The 23,313-nt window shown below is 42.0% G+C and overlaps 1 protein-coding gene across 5 annotated transcripts in view; it reads left to right on the top strand.

The window, feature by feature from the left end:
- The window catches only part of stxbp4 (syntaxin binding protein 4), a 68,541-nt gene that overhangs the window by 2,409 nt on the left and 42,819 nt on the right, over positions 1 to 23,313 (top strand). For all 5 annotated transcript variants that reach the window (XM_057826362.1, XM_057826361.1, XM_057826365.1 and 2 more), the window contains exons 3-15: positions 8,203 to 8,276; positions 8,356 to 8,451; positions 8,712 to 8,781; positions 13,840 to 13,914; positions 14,373 to 14,458; positions 14,526 to 14,637; positions 14,756 to 14,888; positions 19,141 to 19,247; positions 19,319 to 19,529; positions 19,658 to 19,727; positions 19,876 to 19,910; positions 20,524 to 20,620; positions 20,755 to 20,879. In XM_057826362.1, the coding sequence (XP_057682345.1) occupies positions 8,203 to 8,276; positions 8,356 to 8,451; positions 8,712 to 8,781; positions 13,840 to 13,914; positions 14,373 to 14,458; positions 14,526 to 14,637; positions 14,756 to 14,888; positions 19,141 to 19,247; positions 19,319 to 19,529; positions 19,658 to 19,727; positions 19,876 to 19,910; positions 20,524 to 20,620; positions 20,755 to 20,879 (1,291 nt within the window). The remainder of the gene's footprint in view (positions 1 to 8,202; positions 8,277 to 8,355; positions 8,452 to 8,711; positions 8,782 to 13,839; positions 13,915 to 14,372; positions 14,459 to 14,525; positions 14,638 to 14,755; positions 14,889 to 19,140; positions 19,248 to 19,318; positions 19,530 to 19,657; positions 19,728 to 19,875; positions 19,911 to 20,523; positions 20,621 to 20,754; positions 20,880 to 23,313) is intronic.

Below are 23,313 nucleotides of genomic sequence, written 5' to 3'. Positions count from 1 at the left end.
GTATACAAAGATCTGATAGAGATCTGAGTCAATATTCAAAGAACTAGAAAATTCATTGACTGCTCAGTTTTATATAAAACTTTACGGAAAAGAAAAAACAATCAATAAAATTGACTGCACTGTACACAGAAGCTTAACAAACACAAAAACTCTGAAACTTAATGGCGGATTGTAAGCAACTATCAGGTACATACCGCCACCAACTGTACAAGAGTGTGCAACACCCATCTGAAGGCGAGCTGCTCTCACTGTTGGTTTTTATTGGTCAATACAGTGGTACCTCGACATACGATCGCATTGTCACACGTTTTCAACATCCGACATAAAATTTGACAAGCTATTTGTTTTGACATACAACGACATGCTCGAAATAAGACGATTTATGACAGCGCCGCATTTGTTTGTTTTGCCGCAAGACGGAAGCACGGCGGATTTTCTTGAGAGAAATCAACACGGTTCCAAAAAGGTTAGTGCTGGTGGTGAAAAAAGGAAAAAGTTACGCTTAACATTAAAATGAAGATGAAAATGATAATAAAAATACGAGCATTGTGTGCGCATCCGTGAACTGGCCCGACATAAGGTCACAGTAATTATTGTGGTAACATCGCTAAAGAAATCGCCAGCTTCGTCAGGTTTTTAATCATTTATGTCTAGTCCGCCGCAGTTGACGCCAACAACAAAACATTAAAAGAGAAAGTAAAACCTCTACCGCACCTTCCTATCTCTGTCACGTCAGCCACGCGGTGCGTTCAGGTACAGCACGCAAAACACGTCTGCCACATTAAAACCTGATTCTTTACATTATTACCGTATTGGCCCCAATATAAGACGTCCCTAATTATAAGACGACGCCCTCTTTTTCAAGACTCAAGTTTGAAAAAAGACTTTTTGAACACCAAATTAATTTTTATACAGAACATAATTACAGTACATCCGAAACAAATGATTATAACAATATATTTGAGAGAAAAAGCATGTTATTTTGCCTCATTCAAATCTTAATATTGAACATTTAAATATGTAAACTAAAGTGCAATCACATTCGTATATGAATGGCTTCTGGTTTTTGAAATGTAAATAAACCAATCTATTGTGATAAAACAACAAAATTGCAATAACTGCATTAACTATCAAAGTGAAGTCTAACTAACTGTTGTCTTGAAACAAATCTAAATAAAGAAAAGCATTGCAATAAAATAATGCAAACTGGTTAAACTTGAATGGGGAGAGTAGCTGAGATCTATCATGACAGAACATCACTTCAATGATATCTGGCGCCATCTGGCGTCGTGAATGGGGAGAGTAGCTGAGATCTATCATGACAGAACATCGCTTCAATGATATCTGGCGCCATCTAGCGTCGTGAATGGGTATACTGTCTAGACCGAGAATATAAGGCGACCCCCTCTTTTCCAGGCTTATTTCAATGCAAAAAACACCGTCTTATATTCGGGCCAATACGGTACAGGAATTATTATATTATTCTTCCGATTTTTATGTATGATTTATTTGTTTCGCTATATGTAAATGCCATTTATAACAGTACCAGCATGTACTTAATAAGGATTTAGTGTCGGTTTTTGGGCTGTGGAACGAATTAATGAAATTATAATATAGTCTTATGAGAAAATCGTGTTTGACACACGACCATTTCAACTCATTTCAAACAAGATCCTGAAACCAATTTCCTTCGTATGTTGAGGTATTAATATATCTTGTTCACCTGCCTAATCTTGCTTGTACACGTGTTGCTGCCTATGCTCAGTTACAGTATAGTTGCATGTGGCTTTTCGATTGCGCCGGAGGCATGAAAACGAAGCTAATTCCCAACGAGAAAAAAAGAAAACAAACTAAAGTAACTTGTAACGCAGACGACAGTTTGAACAATAGTGGAGTCAAAAGTACAGATACGTGCTGTCGAATGTAGTGAAGTAAAAGTAAGAAGTAACACTTCATATTTGTACTCCAGTAAAGTACAGATACACAAAATTGTACTTAAGTACAGTAACAATGTACTTTTACTTCGTTACATTCCACCACTGGTACACACGGCTTTTTACCTTATTCACTGCCATTGATGGCGATCGATGTCCAATCCATTTGAACTGGGAAGGCTAGGCAGCGAGAGATGAGATTGGATGTCTAAGAACAAAGGGAATTACTTTTTGAGCTTTTAATGGGAACCTCGGACTTAAAGACTTGTAGGCTCTAATAAGCCACAATTGTTCGTTTTACTAAAATATGTTATTAGAAACACATAAAATATTGACATTGATTTAAAAATCTATAATATTTAGTACATGTTTTGATTTACGGAAGGCGCCAGTGGACACACGGTGTGATGACGTAGATCAGGGGTCAGCAACCCTGTATGTCTCCCTCCTTTAACACACCTGAATCAAATAATCATGATCGTTATCAGGCTCCTGCAGAGCTTGCTGATGAGCTGATCATTTGATTCAGGTGTGTCAAAGGAGGGAGACATGGAAAATAAGCTGGATAGTGGCACTTGAGGACCAGGGTTGCTGACCCCTGACGTACATTGTCTCTGTCACTTGACAAATACTACCGGTGTTCTGCAATTCCTTCTTTGCGGCGAGACGTCTACACAATGTTCAGTGCGCTTGCGCAAGCATCCTGCACACGTGCACATTGGTTAAAAGCGGCGAGTACTCACTATTTTTTTGTTTTTGTTGAGGTTTTTTATTACTTTTTCATTGCCTCAAAAATACTTTTTGCATGTATCATACTTTTAAGCATTGTGTTTTCATGTGGTAGCTTCAAAGCAGTGTTGATCTGTTGACCACATTAGTCACTTTGCGTATTTAAACTGTCCTTATTTGATATAACTACATTTAATTATTTTCTTAAGGCATTTTTAGTATGTTCTGCCTATATGCATCCAAACAAGACAAGTTGAAAACGCACGGTTGTACTTTGGGTGTCAGTTTTAACTGTTATAGCACGTTTCGCCGATGTATGACGTTTTGGTAGAACACCGGGTTACTGCAATTCCTTCTACGCTGCGAGACGTCCAACACATACGCTCATCGGTAAAAAGCGGTGAGTACTCTACTTACTATTTGTGTTTTTATTGAGTCTTTTATTACTTTTTCATTGGCTCAAAATACTTTTGCATTTGTTTCCCTCTCATACTTTTAAGTAGGGTTGTTTCGATCATGTTTTTTTGCTCCCGATCCGATCCCGATCGTTTTAGTTTGAGTATCTGCCGATCCCGATATTTCCCGATCCGATTACTTTTTTTTTTGCTCCCGATTCAATTCCAATCATTCCCGATAATTTTTCCCGATCATATACATTTTGGCAATGCATTAAGAAAAAAATGAATAAAACTCGAACAAATATATACATTCAACATACAGTACATAATACTGTATTTGTTTATTATTACAATAAATCCTCAAGATGGCATTTACATTATTAGCATTCTTTCTGTGAGAGGGATCCACGGATAGAAAGACTTGTGACTTTGTATATTGTGACTAAATATTGCCATCTAGTGTATTTGTTGAGCTTTCAGTAAATGATACTGCAGCCATTCAACCAAAATGCATGATAGGAAGTGGACCCATGACTGTGCAACCAATATATATTCTTCTCTGCGTTGGGAAATAACTTAAGGGGTAAAGAAAAAGATCAATTGCTACCTTGCTTTCCCACACTGCTTCCCATGATGTTTCTATCCATAGGGTGAAGGATTGCTTCCCGTGGGCTCACCACCTGTGGGAGGGGCCAAAGGGGTCGGGTGCGTAGGGAGTTGGGCGGCAGCCAAAGGCGGGGGCCTTGGCGGTCCGACCCCCAGCTACTGAAGCTAACTCTTGGGACATGGAATGTCACCTCTCTGGCAGGGAAGGAGCCTGAGCTGGTGTGTGAGGCAGAGAAGTTCCGACTAGATATAGTCGGACTCTCCTCCACACACAGCTTGGGTTCTGGTACCAATCCTCTCGAGAGGGGTTGGACTCTCTTCCACTCTGGAGTTGCCCATGGTGAGAGGCGCCGGGCAGGTGTGGGCATACTTATTGCCCCCCGGCTTGGCGCTTGTACGTTGGGGTTTACCCCGGTAGACGAGAGGGTAGCCTCCCTCCGCCTTCGGGTGGGGGGACGGGTTCTAACTGTTGTTTGTGCTTATGCACCGAACAGCAGTTCAGAATACCCACCCTTTTTGGAGTCCTTGGAGGGTGTGCTAGAGAGCGCCCCCTCTGGGGACTCCCTCGTTCTACTGGGGGACTTCAACGCTCACGTGGGCAATGACAGTGAGACCTGGAGGGGCGTGATTGGGAGGAACGGCCCCCCCGATCAGAACCCGAGCGGTGTTCTGTTATTGGACTTCTGTGCTCGTCACGGTTTGTCTATAACGAACACCATGTTCAAACATAGGGGTGTCCATATGTGCACTTGGCACCAGGACACCCTAGGCCGCAGTTCGATGATCGACTTCGTAATCGTGTCATCGGACTTGCGGCCGCATGTTTTGGACACTCGGGTGAAGAGAGGGGCGGAGCTGTCAACTGATCACCACCTGGTGGTGTGTTGGCTCCGATGGCGAGGGAAGATGCTGGCCAGACCTGGCAGGCCCAAACGTATTGTGAGGGTCTGCTGGGAACGTCTGGCAGAATCCCCTGTCAGAAAGAGTTTCAACACCCACCTCCGGCAGAACTTCTCCCTTGTCCCGGGGGAGGTGGGGGACATTGAGTCCGAGTGGGCCATGTTCCGCACCTCCATTGTTGAGGCGGCCGATCAGAGCTGTGGCCGTAAGGTGGTTGGTGCCTGTCGTGGCGGCAATCCCCGAACCCGCTGGTGGACACCAGCGGTAAGGGATGCCGTCAAGCTGAAGAAGGAGGCCTATCGGGCCTTTTTGGCCTGTGGGACTCCGGAGGCAGCTGACAGGTACCGGCTGGCCAAGCGGACTGCGGCCTCGGCGGTCGCCGAGGCAAAAACTCGGACATGGGAGGAGTTCGGTGAGGCCATGGAAAACGACTTCCGGACGGCTTCGAGGAAATTCTGGTCCACCATCCGGCGTCTGAGGAGAGGAAAGCAGTGCACTATTAACACTGTGTATAGTGAAGATGGTGTACTGCTGACCTCGACTCGGGACGTCGTGAGTCGGTGGAGAGAATACTTCGAAGCCCTCCTCAATTCCACCGACACGCCTTCCTTTGAGGAAGCAGAGTCTGGGGACTCTGAGGTGGGCTCTTCGATCTCTGGGGTTGAAGTCACTGAGGCGGTTGGTAAGCTCCTCGGTGGCAAGGCCCCGGGGGTGGATGAGATCCGCCCGGAGTTCCTAAAGGCTCTGGATGTTGTAGGGCTGTCATGGCTGACACGCCTCTACAACATCGCGTGGACATCGGGGACAGTGCCTCTGGATTGGCAGACCGGGGTGGTGGTCCCCCTTTTTAAAAAGGGGGACCGGAGGGTGTGTTCCAATTATAGAGGAATCACACTCCTCAGCCTCCCCGGTAAAGTCTATTCAGGGGTGCTGGAGAGGAGGGTCCGTCGGGAGGTCGAATCTCGGATTCAGGAGGAGCAGTGTGGTTTTCGTCCCGGCCGTGGAACAGTGGACCAGCTCTACACCCTCAGCAGGGTCCTCGAGGGTGCATGGGAGTTCGCCCAACCAGTCTACATGTGTTTTGTGGATTTGGAGAAGGCGTTCGACCGTGTGCCTAGGGGAATCCTGTGGAGGGTGCTCCGGGAGTACGGGGTACCGAGCCTCTTGGTAAGGGCTGTTCGGTCCCTGTACGACCGGTGTCAGAGTCTGGTCCGCATTGCCGGCAGTAAGTCGAATTCGTTCCCAGTGAGGGTTGGACTCCGCCAAGGCTGCCCTTTGTCACCGATTTTGTGCATAACTTTTATGGACAGAATTTCTAGGCGCAGCCGAAGCGTTGAGGGGGTCCGGTTTGGTGACCTCAGCATTGAATCTCTGCTTTTTGCAGATGATTTAGTGCTGTTGGCTTCATCAAGCCGTGACCTCCAACTCTCACTGGAGCGGTTCGCAGCTGAGTGTGAAGCGGTTGGGATGAAGATCAGCACCTCCAAATCCGAGACCATGGTCCTCAGTCGGAAAAGGGTGGAGTGCCCTCTCCGGGTCGGGGATGAGATCCTGCCCCAAGTGGAGGAGTTCAAGTATCTTGGGGTCTTGTTCACGAGTGACGGTAGGAGGGAGCGGGAGATCGACAGGCGAATCGGTGCGGCGTCTGCAGTAATGCGGACGCTGCACCGGTCCGTAGTGGTGAAGAAGGAGCTGAGCCGAAAGGCAAAGCTCTCGATTTACCAGTCGATCTACGTTCCTACCCTCACCTATGGTCACGAGCTTTGGGTCGTGACCGAAAGAACAAGATCCCGGATACAAGCGGCCGAAATGAGTTTCCTCCGCAGGGTGTCCGGGCTCTCCCTTAGAGATAGGGTGAGAAGCTCGGTCATCCGGGAGGGACTCGGCGTCGAGCCGCTACTCCTCCGCGTAGAGAGGAGCCAGCTGAGGTGGCTCGGGCATCTGGTTCGGATGCCTCCCGGACGCCTCCCTGGAGAGGTGTTCCGGGCATGTCCCACCGGCGGGAGGCCCCGGGGACGACCCAGGACACGCTGGAGAGACTATGTCTCTCGGCTGGCCTGGGAACGCCTTGGGATCCCGCCGGAGGAGCTGGTTGAAGTGGCTGGGGAGAGGGAAGTCTGGGCTTCCCTGTTAAAGCTGCTGCCCCCGCGACCCGACCCCGGAACAAGCGGAAGATAATGGATGGATGGATGGGTGAAGGATTGTTAGGCTTTAGCCTATTAAAAAAAGGCTCCAAAGGCTGCCAAAATTCACTGCTCTCATTTTTACGCTGCCTTTTATCTCTCTAAATGGGTAAAACGGCGCCATTACAGATTGAGCGCGACAATGCATGAGTGGGTCATACAACGCATGCATTAATTGCATTAAATATTTAGCGTGATACATTTTTTTAAAATTAACTACCGCCGTTATTGGTACCTTAAGCCTAAACTAAAGACTTTGGATGAGTGTAACATATTAGGTCTGTAACGTTAAATACATTTAGAAAACAATTTAATTAAAAAAAAAATATATATATATATATATATTAAAAAAAGGCATGGCTGATATTTTTTTGCCGATTCCGATACTTTGAAAATGACGTGATCGGACTTTAAAGCAGATTGTTAACCCCTTGACCACATAAGTCACGAAGCATATTTAAACCACCCTTATTTGATATTACTATGTTTAAGTATTTTCTTAAGGCATCTTTCGTCTGTTCTGTCTGTATGCATCTAGACAAAACAAGCTGAAAGCGAACAATAGTACTTTGGGTGTCAAATTCACTTCGCCTCATCCCGTCTTTCCTGTTCATTTAGCATTTTCTGCTCGTTTTGTGAAATATCGACAGTGCTGTTATGTTCATTAATGTTCCTCTCGGGTTTAAAATGAAAAAATCATAGTCATACTCTGGAAGCTCGGTAGCATAACCATGTGACGTCACCGTCCTGTGACGTCAACAACAATGGCGACCAACTAGTTAAAGTAATTCTATAAACTGTATAAAACGAAAACATCAAGAGGGGTTTCAATATCAAATCATTTTAACTCTTGATAACGTTTATCTTTTAAGAACTACAAGTCTTTCTATCCGTGGATCTCTTTAAGAAGAATATAACACTGATGATGCAGACTCCATCAAAAGTAGTATCACTTATGACACATTTGGAATTCTAAGTTGCCTTTATATATTTTTCGTGATACTACATCAAGAAAAAAATAATATGTAAATCTATTTAATGCATTTTGTCTGGATTAAGCAGGCATTATTTAAATTCTTCAATGGGCACCACTTGTGACTTGATGATGCAAGTAGAGCTTACCTTTGTGTTGTTGTAACACCACTTGACTTTGAATGGTGTGTGTGTGAGTGCGTTTGAGTGATGTTAATGACTGGCGGCAGGTGATCAGGCAGATTATCGAGAATTAAGCGATCAGTTTAATTGCTGGCGCTCCACTCTGCTGTTCACTTGATGACGACGCCCCAGTTTCAGTACATTCTGTACAACTATTTGGAAATGCGGGAAAATTAATTAATTAGTGCAAATATTGGTTTAAATCCTGGAGCGTCACTACTGTTTTCTGTGTGATGCGATTGTATGATTTTAAAAAGATTGTGAAGGTCTACCGGTTTGATTTTTGGGTGCGTTCAGGACCATCATGGGCCCGCACGGCATCGGCCGAGCCGTCCACCGGCTGGAGTTCTCCCACTGCAAGGGAGGACTGGGTCAGTCTAACGCTTTCTTTCCAGCATGCATTGCTGCTATGTTTTATGAGTACTGATTTTTTTGCTTCTACATGTCCAGGTGTAAAAATCATTGGCGGCTACAGAGAGCTGACGGGAGAGGACTTTGGCATCTTCATTAAGAGAGTCGTAGCGGGAGGACTGGCTGCTCTTGATGGTATTTTTAAATTATTTTATTTCTATGTATTAAATTTCATCTAATTAATGAATTTTAATTTTCCAAGTCATATGAAGCGAAGTCTATGATAGCGTGTAGAGTATTGAAGACATGCTACGCTAATGATATTAGATGTTTTCTTATTTGACATTATCATTTTGTATTACTTTTCATAAAAGGAGCAAAAAATAATTGATTTTTTTAATAAACTCAAGTACTGGAAATTGTCATCCTCTTTTTCTCTATTTTATGTGTTCCAGGTCGACTTAAGTCAGGTGACCTGATCGTTGATGTGAATAACATCAGCCTGAGGGGCGTCACCAATGAGAGGTACACAATATGATGATGTTTAAGTGCCATTGATGGCAATAGAAATCCAATCACGTTTTCACTGGGAGGGCTGGCAGCGATCGATCCTAGGCCATGTCTACACCTATAGACCCTACCCACGTGACGTCACAACTCCGCTCTCCTGAATGGTACCGCCCACTTGTCCGTCAAAACATAGTGTTAACCTGTTACGGCTACGTACATTTCTCCTATTTACGGCGTGTTTTTCTGCTCCTTAACATTAATAATCAAAATGGTGAAGGCGTGTGTGGCTGTTGGTTGCACTAACAGAGAAGATATTCCGAGGGATCCAAAGAGAGCGAAATGGACGGCTGCAATTCGACGTGAAAACTGGGCACCAAAAAATCACCACAGACTATGTAGTAGTCATTTTATATCCGGTAAGATGCATTTAAGATAAACTTAGAGGGTTTGGGGCTGACAAATAACCACAATTAAGATCATTGCGAGGCTAATCGCCGACAACATACGACGTAGTACGACATAGTTTCAAATTCAAGATGTTTGTGACTTCCCTTTCTTCCGCCATCGTTATTTTTTGAATAATATTTAGCTGGTACCAAGTGAAAGAAACTGGCTTCGTCTACGGGGCTGACAAATAACCACAATTAACATCATTGCGAGGCTAATCGCCGACAACATACGACGTAGTACGACATAGTTTCAAATTCAAGATGTTTGTGACTTCCCTTTCTTCCACCATCGTTATTTTTTGAATAATATTTAGCTGGTACTAAGTGAAAGAAACTGGCCTCGTCTACGGGGCTGACAAATAACCACAATTAAGATCATTGCTAGGCTAATCGCCGACAATATACACGTATGTATGTAGTGAGAGTGCTATCGCTAAACCATATAAACATTAAAAGCCTTAACTCCATTGACAAACGACATGAAATACATTAGACTTGACAGTGGATGTTAGCAATAACAAAAGATTTTGAATTGAAAATTTCGTAACTCACCTTTCCAAGCACAAGATAGATTCCTGCCGAATTTTCGTGGACGAGGACCTGTTTCACCTAACCAGCAACGAAGTATTTATAAGCCTCCAAGCTCTTGAAGTTTTTCATATTTTCGTGAGAATAGGCTGATTTAGTGTGGACAAGATAATTGTAAATATCTGCGTAGCAGATGTCAGGCAGACAGGGCGAAGACAGTGGGTCGAAAAACATCGATTTGGGCATCAAATATGGATCTATGGCGACTGTATAGAACGAAGCTTTTCCTCATAACGCCTTTTATGCAACAGATCCAGTGAGTTTGCGGCATCAGAAAGCACCGGGTCTTCCATGAAATGCATTTTAAATTCCGCCATCAATTGAAAACAATGCTAATACAGAGTCAAAATGACGGACAAGTGGGCGGAACCATACAGCGAGCACGTGGTTTTGTGACGTAGGTGGGTAGGGTCTATAGGACATTTTTTATGTTTTTTGTTTTTTTTTAAACCGAGGATCCGGCTTTAATACGTCCAGAAAAAATAATTACGTCTACACCAGCACTTTTTTAGAAAAAAAAAAAGCTTCAACAGCTAACTGCATTCATTCGTTTATAAGTACATTCATAACAATGCGCAAAAAATAATTTTCAATAATACCCACGTCCTTCACATGTGTTCTTCAATATGAAGCACTGCAAGAGTTTATAATTAAATGGAAGCAAAAAGTACCTGTCTAATAATCTTAACCCACTGTGAAGGTATTCATGTTTACCGTATTTTTCAGACTATAAGTCGCACCTGAGTATAAGTCGCACCAGCCATAAAATGCCCACAACGAATAGGAAAAGAACATATATAAGTCGCACTGGACTATAAGTCGCATTTTGGGGGGAAATTTACTTGATAAAATCATACACATAGAATAGATATGTCATCTTGGAATGCAATTTAAAATAAAAATGTTACATGATGCATGAACAACGAAATGCGAACATGGCCAGTTTGTTAACGTAACATAGCTATTAATAGTTATTCAGATAACTATAGCTTGAAGAATATGCTAGCAAGTTTACCAAACCATCAGTGTGACTCCAACACACCAAAATAACATGTGAAATGATATAATAATGTGTTAATAATTTCACACATAAGTCGCTCCAGAGTATAAGTCACACCCCCAGCCAAACTATGAAAAAAAAAAAACGGTGATTTATAGTCCGAAAAATACTGTACTCCAAATGTAAACATTGGTCTCATGTGTGATGTAGGAACAAAGTTTGTCCACTCAGTGACGTTTCCACAGTTAAATCTTCGGTTATCACTGTCCACATGATGGCGCTACAATCGCAGAATTCGCACATCTTCACTTTGGGCGGAGTTTTTAAGATTTCTCGTTTTCAATTAGAAATGTGCCAATTACCGTTTTCAAGGTATACCGTGCTATGAAAATATTTCAAAACCGCAAAAATTTTCCGTCATACCGTCCCTACACTATTAGCTATTTTTTATGTCCCAAAATGCAGGGAGAAATCCCTCGCTTGCAGCTACAAGGCTCAACCCTCCCCCACCGGTTGTTGCTCAGTGTCAGTGTGTCAGCTGTGCTACACGATGGCTGAGGGAGGTCAAACTCCTGAACTTTTTTCCCCATCAAAGAAAACAAAATCGCTGGTATGGGAAAACTTCGACTATTAAAAAGTTACAGACGGTTGCGGCTTAGAGGAGGAGGGCCAACCGACGTGTAAAACATGTTTGCGGAGGGTGGCTGCCGAGGAGGCAATACCTCCAATATGATTTCGCATTTGTACAAAATTAAAGGTTGGTAAACACTGTCATGAACGTTTCCCACCAGCTATGAGAGTTAACTCCAGCGTGTTTAGTGTGTCTAGGGGTCATAAGACGTGTGGTGTTTTTTTTCTTTCTGGCAACTCTCTGAGTTGAGAAAGAGAGTGTGTGTATAATGTAAACAATATATGTATCATACACACATGCTTTTTATGGAAAATAATCCCATTATTATTATTATTATGCTAATAATGTTGAGCTGTGGCTGTTGGTTTAGGCTCACCTAAAGACTGGAGTGCATTTATTTTAATGTTATTTAAAATATTTCAGTATGTTTTTTTATTCTAACTTACCATTATACTTACAGTGGGGCGAATAAGTATGTAGTCAACCACCAATTGTGCAAGTTCTCCTACTCGAAAAGATTAGAGAGGCCTGTAATTGTCAACATGGGTAAACCTCAACCATGAGAGACAGAATGTGGAGAAAAAAAAACAGAAAATCACATTTTTTTATTTTTAAAGAATGTATTTCCAAATTAGGGTATTTGGTCACCAACAAACAAGCAAAATTTCTGGCTGTCAAAGAGGTCTAACTTCTTCTAACGAGGTCTAACGAGGCTCCACTCGTTAGCTGTATTAATGGCACCTGTTTTAACTCATTATCGGTATAAAAGACACCTGTCCACAACCACAGTCAGTCACACTCCAAACCCCACTATGGCCAAGACCAAAGAGCTGTCGAAGGACACCAGAGACAAAATTGTAGACCTGGACCAGGTTGGGAAGACAATCTGCAATAGTTAAAACGCTTGGTATAAAGAAATCAATTGTGGGAGCAATTATTAGAAAATGGAAGACATACAAGACCACTGATAATCTCCCTCGATCTGGGGCTTCATGCAAGATCTCACCCCGTGGCATCAAAATGATAACAAGAACGGTGAGCAAAAATCCCTGAACCCCATGGGGGGGACCTAGTGAATGACCTACAGAGAGCTGGGACCACAGTAACAAAGGCTACTATCAGTAACACAATGCGCCGCCAGGGACTCAAATCCTGCACTGCCAGACGTGTCCCCCTGCTGAAGCCAGTACACGTCCAGGCCCGTCTGCGGTTCGCTAGAGAGCATTTGGATGATCCAGAAGAGGACTGGGAGAATGTGTTCGGGTCATATGAAACCAAAATAGAACTTTTGTTTGGAGGAGAAAGAACACTGAATTGCATCTGAAGAACACCATACCCACTGTGAAGCATGGGGGTGGAAACATCATGCTTTGGGGCTGTTTTTCTGCAAAGGGACCAAGACGACTGATCTGTGTAAAGGAAAGAATGAATGGGGCCATGTATCGAAAGATTTTGAGTGAAAATCTCCTTCCATCAGCAACGGCATTTAAGATGAGACGTGGGTGGGTCTTTCAGCATGACAATGATCCCAAACACATAGCCAGGGCAACAAGGAGTGGCTTTTCAAGGTCCTGGAGTGGCCTAGCCAGTCTGCAGATCTCAACCTCATAGAAAATCTGTGGAGGGAGTTGAAAGTCAGAGTTGCCCAACGACAGCCCCAAAACATCACTGCTCTAGAGGAGATCTGCATGTAGGAATGGGCCAAAATACCAGCAACGGTGTGTGAAAAGCTTGTGAAGAGTTACAGAAAACGTTTGGCCTCAGTTATTGCCAACAAAGGGTACATCACAAAGTATTGAGATGAACGTTTGGTATTGACCAGATACTTATTTTCCACTATGATTTGCAAATAAATTCTTAAAAAATCAATGTTATTTTGTTTTTTCCCCACATTCTGTCTCTCATGGTTGAGGTTTGCCCATGTTGACAATTACAGGCCTCTCTAATATTTGCAAGTGGGAGAACTTGCATAATTAGTGGTTGACTAAATACTTATTTGCCCCCCTGTATGTTCCAATTTGCTAATATGGCTTGAAAAATCAAAATCCTGTTCATTTTTTTTTTAACACAGATATCTCAAAGTAACACATTTTAGAGCTGTAATTGCAATACCGTTATACCGTAAAACCATGATATTTTGGTTTAAGGTTATCATTCCATCAAATTCTCATACTGGCACATGCCTATTTTCAATGGCAAAAATGTGCGTGTGCGCATGGATGATAGGCCAAACCGTAGAAAAAGTTCTTTTTTGCCAATTACCCTGCCATGTGTATACATGGCCCTCATCAAAATGAATTGGACGTCTGTCACCATTGATGGTGGTCAATGAGTTCATCAGATTTGATTTCATCCAGGCGTGATGAAATCTTGCTGTACATCATGTGTGTGCGCTGTACGTGCAGGGCAGTGGAAATCCTGAGGACGGCGTCGCTTTCCAATCACATGTCCCTGCTGGTTGCCAGGGATGACGACTCTAGGTGAGCAAACTTTTATAAATGTATGACAAAATTGTCTGTTTTACAGTCTTGAATATACTGCTTTATTTACTTGAGCATAAAAATGGCATTTTTGTCGAATTCTTATATTGTATAATTGTGAGGGGAAGGTGGTGGTATTAAAAGGTGGATTAAACCGATACAACAACAAGTGATGACATCACCATTGTGTTAGCTGAAGGTCAGGCGCCAGTGTTTTTATTTTCCGAAGGGGGCGTCATCTGAGGGGACGCTACCGGACACTGCTGTCCTCGCCGCTTTTCAACATCACGCCGCCGCCTTGTCAGCAGAAACGCGGGCTGACACAACAGTGATGACCACATCGACTTGCACGTTTTTAAAAACCTGTCTGCGATTTACAATTAGCAGCTTGCTAGTATCTTGCAGAAACATCATTGACTTTCAAAATATGACGGCTTGATTGTTGTTGTTGACTCCAGGCGGGAGTTTTCTGAGCTGATGGAGAAATACGGCTCCGGTCCATTGGTGGCATCAGGTCGGATCTCTCCGACTCAGCAGTCTGCAGGTGAAACATGAGAAGACGTGTGGACCTCCACAGTTATGACTCAACTCTGGATATTGTTTCTTTGCAGGGAAGCTGACAGACGCCGCCTCCTCAGCCTCCTCTTCTTCCGCGTCCGAGAGCCCGAAACTGCTCAGCCCTAAAGAGGGTGTCTCCATCTATAGCCATACACCCGCCTTCAGGTGCAGTCAGAGACCCCTACCCTAGTTTGAGAGGCTCTGTGACAGAGAGTGAAAACACTTGTGATGGGATTAGAAGGGAAGTGTTACACAATGTGCGTGCCCTCCGTCCTTTCTGCAGCGACAGCGTGATCCAGTTGATCTGCATCGCCAAGGGCAGCGGCCTGGGCCTGGTCGTCAAGGGTGGAGCCAACCGTGCCGAAGGCCCCATGGTTTTCATCCAGGACATGGTGGCGGGAGGAGACTGCCAGAAGGTCAGTCCATTATCAAACAGCTGGTCTGTATCAAGTCATTATTATAAAATAAATAAATAAAAAATAAATAAATAAAACAGGCCTGCAAGCAGGACTAAATGCGCCCTCGCACGTTGGCGCAACTCGGACCTAACACCACTCTGACGGCATGCAGGTCAGGGTGGTGGCAGATCATCTCCCTCTCATTATCTCCTCAGAACTTTCTCGGAACTCGCCTCTTTTTTGGGATTACAAATACGTTCACACACCTAGGTGAAAAAGCTGTTATTGAAAACAGTACTACAAAAAAGGAGGTGCTACTGAGCTGCGCAGTCAAGCCCATATTCAAAACCAAAATGAATCTTCTAATTGGGCCAATTCGACTAAGTGTGCCAAATTTTGTGGATCTAGAAGCTGCCTAAGTCCCTGAAAAAATCTACTTCCTTTTAATGGCGAGCAAAGGGTCGTCACGGCAACAGACAGAGATGTGTGGACATAGGCCTTAAATTGTAGTCTTACAAAAGGTCTTGAAACAACAGTGACCAACCTGAAAAGAACTGGACACGTATCAGTAAAATGAGTGACTTACTGGTGCCACTAGTTGGCGCTACAGAGTTAATGCAAATGACCCCTACAGGACCCTTCAGGGTACGACTCTCACCAAGCACGGGAAGTATGGCGCAGATATGTTGTATGTCTGCCAAATTATGACTGTTCAGAATCTGTGGCGAGACAAAATGGCGACAGTTATATTCACTTTCCTGTTTTGACCCCTCTGCTTCAACGAAACCTCAATATTTTTCATCAGGCACCTGCGCACATGTCCTAAAGCTTCCCTGAAACAGGTTTGAGGTCAATAGATTTTTTTCCCTTAGAGGAGGAGCCTGTCTCGTAAAAAAGAACATTTTCTTCTCCCACTAGGGGTCACCAGGCGTAATGGGTAATATTTCAATGCAGTCGTGTTCAGGCTGGGATACCTCATATACATGCCAGATATGAAAAAGATTGAATGTTGTATGAGGGAGTTATTAGTCGTTTTCTGAATTTGATGTTTTGCCCAAAAAAATGGCCGACTATGGCACCCCGCCCAGGTCAGGCCCGTGAATCAAAACTTAGTTTTGAGAACTTAAGATCTCATATGTCTCATGAACAGTCTCACCAATTTTGAGGAGGATCCAACTAACACTTTAGGCACCAAGGTCTCAAATGTGCACCCTGTTAATCGATAAAAATTTCACATTCAATCCAAAATACTCGATTTCCTGTTGGGTTTGGAAAATGGGTGCAAGAGACTTTTTGGAGCACAATGTATCGTCTCCCCAAATTTTGCACTCTATGTTAAAAAAAACTGAATGGAGAGGCCTTTTCAAAAATTCAAGGGTGCGCCACTGAGCCATTTTGTTACATTTTTTCAGAACGTTGCAAAATAATCGAAACAAAAGCGGTTGCGCAACGTCTGTAAATGGGGGTTTCCAGGGTAAAACGGACAAATTAAAAATAGTTTGGGGGCTTCATGCGCCATGAATCTGCTATGGCAGCATTGTTCTATCAAACACAACAGTTCTTTGGGCTTAAAATACAGCAGTTTATTTTAAAGAGGAGTGCAAGAGCAGAAACTGCTTTTTCAGTCTTGTCTGTGTTTTCCGCCTTGTACATTTTTTGCATGACTACTTTTACTTTTACTTGAGTAATATTATTTTGAACTGACAGTACTCTTACTTGGGTAAAATTTTTGGCTACTCTACCTAACTCTGACCATAGCTGACTATATCTTACCGTAAATTTACATTTTAAGAAAAAGAGTACATTGACTTATGATTGTCCACAGTTGACCCAAACTAGGAGGGTTTTATTTAGTTAAGAACAATTGAAAAGTCAATGTATTGCTTTGTGTTGTCAGCCAACATTTGAGTTCTGTGCCACACAGTGTTATTGATTGTAACTAGTGCGATTTTGTGTCATACCTAAATTCAATTTGTATTCAGTTATTCATCTTTTCATAAGTAATATACTAGTCCTTCTCAAAAAATTAGCATATTGTGATAAAGTTCAATATTTTCTGTAATGTACTGATAAACATTAGACTTTCATATATTTTAGATTCATTACACACAACTGAAGTAGTTCAAGCCTTTTATTGTTTTAATATTGATGATTTTGGCCAAAAAGTCAAGCAAAACCAAAAATCCCTATCTCAAAAAAATTGCATATCATGAAAAGGTACTCTAAAGAAGCTACTAACCTAATCATCTGAATCACCGAATTAACTCAAAACCCCTGCGAAAGATTCCTGAGGCTTTTAAAAACTCCCAGCCTGGTTCATTACTCAAAACCGCAATCATGGGCAAGACTGCCGACCTGACTGATGTCCAGAAGGCCATCAGTGACACCCTCAAGCAAGAGGCTAAGACACAGAAAGAAATTTCTGAGCGAATAGGCTGTTCCCAGAGTGCTGTATCAAGGCACCTCAGTGGGAAGTCTGTGGGAAGGAAAAGGTGTGGCAGGAAACGCTGCAAAACCAGAAGAGGTGACCGCAACCCGAGAAAGATTGCGGAGAAGGGCCGATTCCAGACCTTGGGGGACCTGCAGAAACAGTGGACTGAGTCTGGAGTAGAAACATCCAGAGCCACCGTGCACAGGCGTGTGCTAGAAATGGGCTACAGGTGCCGCATTCCCCAGGTCAAGCCACTTTTGAACCTGAAACCGTGGCAGAAGCGCCTGACCTGGGCTACAGAGAGGCAGCACTGGACTGTTGCTCAGTGGTCCAAAGTACTTTTTTCATATGAAAGCAAATTTTGCATGTCATTCGGAAATCAAGGTGCCAGAGTTTGGAGGAAGACTTGGGGAGAAGGAAATGCGAAAATGCCTGAAGTCCATTGTCAAGTACCCACAGTCAGTGATGGTCTGGGGTGTCATGTCAGCTGCTGGTGTTGGACTACTGTGTTTTATCAAGGGCAGGGTCAATGCAGCTTCACTTCATGCTTCCATCAGCTGAAAAGCTTTATGGAGATGAAGATTTCATTTTTCAGCACGACCTGGCAGCTGCTCACATTGCCAAAACCACTGGTAAATGGTTTACTGACCATGGCATTACTGTGCTCAATCGGCCTGCCAACTCTCCTGACCTGAACCCCATAGAGAATCTGTGGGATATTGCGAAGAGGAAGTTGAGAGACACCAGGCCCAACCCTGTGGATGAGCTTAAGGCCGCTATCGATGCATCCTGGGCCTCCATAAGACCTCAGCAGTGCCACAGGCTGATTGCTTCCATGCCACGCCGCATTGAAGCAGTCATTTCTGCAAAAGGATTCCCGACCAAGTATGAACACATAGCTGATATAATTTAATTGTAGGTTGACTTTTATTGTATTAAAAAAACCTTTTTTGTATTGGTCGGATGAAATATGCTAATTTTTTGAGATAGGGATTTTTTTTAGGGCTGTCAAAATTATTGTGTTAACGAGCGGTAATTAATTTTTTAAATTAATCCCGTTAAAATATTTGACGCAATTAACGCACAAATAACCCGCTCAAACAGATTAAAATGAGAGCACAGTGAAAGGTGTACTTGTGTTTTTCGGAGTTTTGCCGCCCTCTGCTGGCGCCTGGGTGCGACTGATTATATAGGCTTCAGCACCCATGAACATTGTGTAAGTAATTATTGACATCAACTATGGCGGGCTACTAGTTTATTTTTTGATTGAAAATTTTACACATTTTATTAAAACGAAAACATGAAGAGGGGTTTTGATATAAAATTTCTATAACTTGTCTTTTAAGAACTACAAGTCTTTCTATCCATGGATCGCTTTAACAAAATCTTAATAATGGTAATGCCATCTTGTTGATTTATTGTTATAATAAAGAAATACAGTACTTATGTACCGTATGTTGAATGTATATATCCATCTTGTCTTATCTTTCCATTCCAACAATAATTTACAGAAAAATATGGCATATTTTATAGATGGTTTGAATTGCGATTAATTGCGATTAATTAATTTTAAAGCTGTAATTAACTCGATTAAAAATTTTAATCGTTTGACACCCCTAATTTTTTTCTTGACTTTTTGCCAAAATCATCAATAATAAAACAATAAAAGGCTTAAACTACTTCAGTTGTGTGTAATGAATCTAAAATATATTAGTCTAATGTTTATCAGTACATTACAAAAAATAATTCATTTTATCATAATGTGCAATTTTTTGAGAAGGACTAGTATTTTTTAATATTGTATCCTATGTTGATTTTTCTTTTTTTTTTGTTCTGAAGGACGGCAGGCTGCAGGTGGGAGACCAGCTGGTGTCCATCAACAAGGAATCGCTCATCGGCGTGACGTACGAGGAGGCCAGAACCATCCTGACCCGCACCAAACTCAGGTCCATCCTGCTCACAAACCACGTATTCACAATTTTCAGGTTTTGACGTTTTGCTTGTTGCGATATCATAGACCAGATCCCACCGTGGAAGTGGCCTTCATCCGTCGTCGGGCATCATCCGGCTCTAGCAGTGGTTCTCACAGTCCTGTCCCGGGGGGGAACCTGGTCCGGCCTGCAGGTCAGGCAGCCGGTCCCCTTCCAACGCCACCAGTTGTGGTCACAAAGCTGACCTCTAGCCGGAACCCAGCCAGTGAGACACTTCCGGCTGTCAACATCAGCCAGGTGATGGCTTTTGCACAGGTCTTACGACCCATTAAGTTTTGATTGATCAACTTTAATGCAAAGGCAGGGTTAATGTTTCTATTTGGTCTTAGCTTTAAATGCTTACTGAACTTTAAACATGTTTGCAGGTCCGAGTGAGTCCAGTCAGAACCGAACGTGTGGGGGTTTCCTCTTCAACTGAGCCTGATGCTAACGTGGGTAGGAATCCGTTTTTTGAAATTAGACGCTTTTCACATATGTAGATTACTTATTTGGAGCACAGTTTCCTACATTGTGCTTGAGTGTGAAAAAAGTACCTAATAAAATGATTAATAATGTTGAAAATTTGTATATGTTTTGCTTTCAGGAGGCTGTCGTCTGAAATTGGAGCAAGTAGAAAAAGTACACATTTTTCCTTTTACATTTACTATATACTTACATTTTAATAATAATTATTTCTCTGTATTGGGCCACATTTGTTGCCATGGCAACAACGCCACTGTCATTTGAAGTGTCATAATGAAAGTGGTCGCTAGAGGACGTGCTGTTACAAGGATCTATCCTGTGTGCGCAGCTAATTTAATTCAGTATTTTTATTTAAAAAGTAAAAGTCAATACCTTTTTGAAGCTAATGAAAATTCAAATATAATATATATATATATAAATATATTTTATAAAATAACGCAAAGAAGAAAACATTATTTAAATTGTATAGTTAGATTGGTTAGGATTTGGCCATGTAAAAACTATTTTCCTGTATATTCGAAAAATCGTGAGTTGAAATATACGTATATAAGTATTTCTTTTGTTGAACTAGTGAAAAACAAATACCTTCGACAATAGTTTTAAATTATGGTATCTGATTGTTTTCTATTTGTACACCATTGAAATAAAATTCAATGTACATTAGTGAGTACAATAGATAGCTCGACTATTCTGCTGTTTTGTCAGTGCAGAGGAGAGGACATTCATTTATTGCATTTGTATTGATCTGCTTTTATGCATGTGTGCTCAGGCTTTGGACCTGCTGGGCCTGAAGCCCTCAGATGCTCAACGCCAGGCGCTCTGGTCCCGACTGCAAGCGGATCAAGCAGGGACTGTGGCCTACGCTGGTAAGAGCCTACTTTACAAACATAAAACAAAGCCTTCTATCAGCACAGCACAGTACAGTAGTTTTACTAGTTGCTTTTTTAATTGTAGTAGTAGTAATGTAGTAGTAAATTCTAAATAATGTGACTAATGGCAGATTTGGAGAACGCAACCAGGGAAGCATTCAGGCCCCAGTCAGACGAGTCGGCTGCAACCCCGCAAGGGTCAAAGTTCACGTGCGAGGACCTGTTGAGTCTGCTGGAAGTTCCCGCTCGCCACCCGGTAGGACAGAAAACACATAAAGAAAGTCTTAACTTAGCCTTTAGTTCTTAAAAAATGGATGTTGCTTAGGTTGACCAAATGTCTTCTTTTGCCCGGACAAGTCCAATTTTCACGTCCTCCCTGTACCATCCGGTCGGGTTTTATAAATTCATGAAAATGTCCGGTTTTCATGATTTTTCATGGGACCAATTTGAAGAGAATCCCTCCGGCCGCTGGGGGCTGCATCTGCCTGCGTTGACGTGGCTCCTACTAGTAGGGGGAGAAGGAGTAGTTCTTCTTGTTTTTTGTCGGCAATTTACCCCTTGTATCACGGGGCATTACCGCCACCTACTGGGATGACGGTTTGGAAAGAGATCAGGCACTTACAGACTACAATAAGGAGGAGTTCTAGGAGACGTTTATGCTGTTGTAATTTATAAAAAATTTTAGTTGGCACTTAGCCTACTGTGCGTGTGTATTGACTGGACTACATCTTCATGGGTCTGCATTATATTATTTTTATCACCATTTAATTCTTTTTTTTTTTTTTTGCGTTTTTATTGTTTTATTATTTTTTAGGAAGAATATTTCCATGTAGTATATAATATATACTATATATATGTATTCCATATAGTATATAAATATACTACATTTTATATAGTACATGGCCATATATATTAGGGCTGTCAAATTTATCGCGTTAACAGGCGGTAATCAATTTTTAAAAATTCATCACGTTAAAATATTTGACGCAGTTAACGCATGCACGGAATGACCCGTTCATGCGTTGCCTCAAATAGTTTACGATGACGCCGTTTTAGCACATTGAAAGCGAAAAGGCAGAGAAATGCGAGTGGGAACAGGCATTCATTGGACCGCGCCTTTTATTGGCTTAAGCTTTGGGAGCCACTACTAACAGCCATGGTTGCCCAACTTCCCATCATGCATTTGGGCGGAGCAAGGGACAATCTTCTTAACACGACTAATTTCACACAATGCAGAACATACTGTATTCCATTTGCAGCCACCACTGACAGTAATGGTTGCCCAACTTCCCATCATACATTTGGGCAGTGCGTAGACATTATTTTTCTTAACACGCCTAGTTGAACATAACACAGAACATACTGTATACCATTTGCAGCCACCACTGATAGTCATAGTTGCCCAACTTTCCATCATGCATATGGGCAGAACAGTTAAGTCGCTACAGTATCATTTAGTGAAAGCACAACAAAATTAATATTCCTGTCTCTCAAAAAAATAATGTTCACAAAAAGAAAAGCGACGTGGCTGAAAACCAAAATGTTAAGAGGGATTTTGATAAAAAATTACTATAGCTTGTACTCAAATTTGTCTTTTAAGAACTACAAATCTTTCTATCCGTGGATCCCTTTAACAGAAAGAATTTTAATTATGTTAATGCCATCTTGTGGATTTATTGTTATAATAAACAAATACAGTACTAATGTACAGTATGTTGAATGTTTATGTCCGTCTTGTGTCTTATCTTTCCATTCCAACAATAATTTACAGAAAAATATGGCATATTTTAGAGATGGTTTGAATTGCGATTAATTACGATTAATTTTTAAACTGTGATTAATCCGATTAAAAATTGTAATCATTTGACAGCCCTAGTATATATACAGTATATGCCATATAGTATATAAATATAATATATTTTATATACCGGTACGATATATACAGGGTGTTCCAAATGGTTGACCCCATTCTAAATGCCCATATCTCGGAAACTACTTGATGGATCTTAATGAAACTGAATACACTTTATATTGAAGGTCATAAGTTTTGTTGGTTAAATTTACAAAGAAAAGTACAAATATTTGTTGTATCTATGAAAGATTTTCATAAATGTTCAATATGAGCGCTGTAGGCATATACAGGTATATACAGTAGGCATCTTTGAGTGAACTTCGAGTAAAATTCAAGTATCTCGATGCCAGGCCGAGTATCCTCTTTTTTTTGGAAATCAAAATATGGTCACCATAATGTTACTAAGAATTTTAAATGACTCAGTGCATTACAGAGAAGTACAAATTCTACCTACATAAAAGCTAGTAAGCAACTGGTAGTACGTGCTGATGCTCACTGCTGTGCGGCCACGCCGGGACATCGACGTGGCAGCCATTGATCCGTTGGTGATCTGAACAAAAGGGGGCTGTCCCAGCAGTCCTACTTAGTGGATGGAAACATTTCTGAAAACGGTCGCTTACTTTTCCACTAGCCATCAAATGTAACACATTCGTTGCCAATTACTACTCTATACCTGTACTCAATTTAGCAGATAATTCAATAGTGTTGGAACAATCTATAAATCAGAGTATACATGATAGAAATGCAGTGGACTACAATTTAAATTTTCCCAAAGTACAATTAAAAGCATAAAAAAAAAAAAAAAAAGCTTAAACCTGCAAATATATATGTGAAAATA

Source organism: Corythoichthys intestinalis, chromosome 21 (genome assembly GCF_030265065.1).
Source record: "Corythoichthys intestinalis isolate RoL2023-P3 chromosome 21, ASM3026506v1, whole genome shotgun sequence".
Lineage (NCBI taxonomy): Eukaryota > Metazoa > Chordata > Actinopteri > Syngnathiformes > Syngnathidae > Corythoichthys > Corythoichthys intestinalis.
This window is presented reverse-complemented; position numbering and strand designations above follow the sequence as displayed.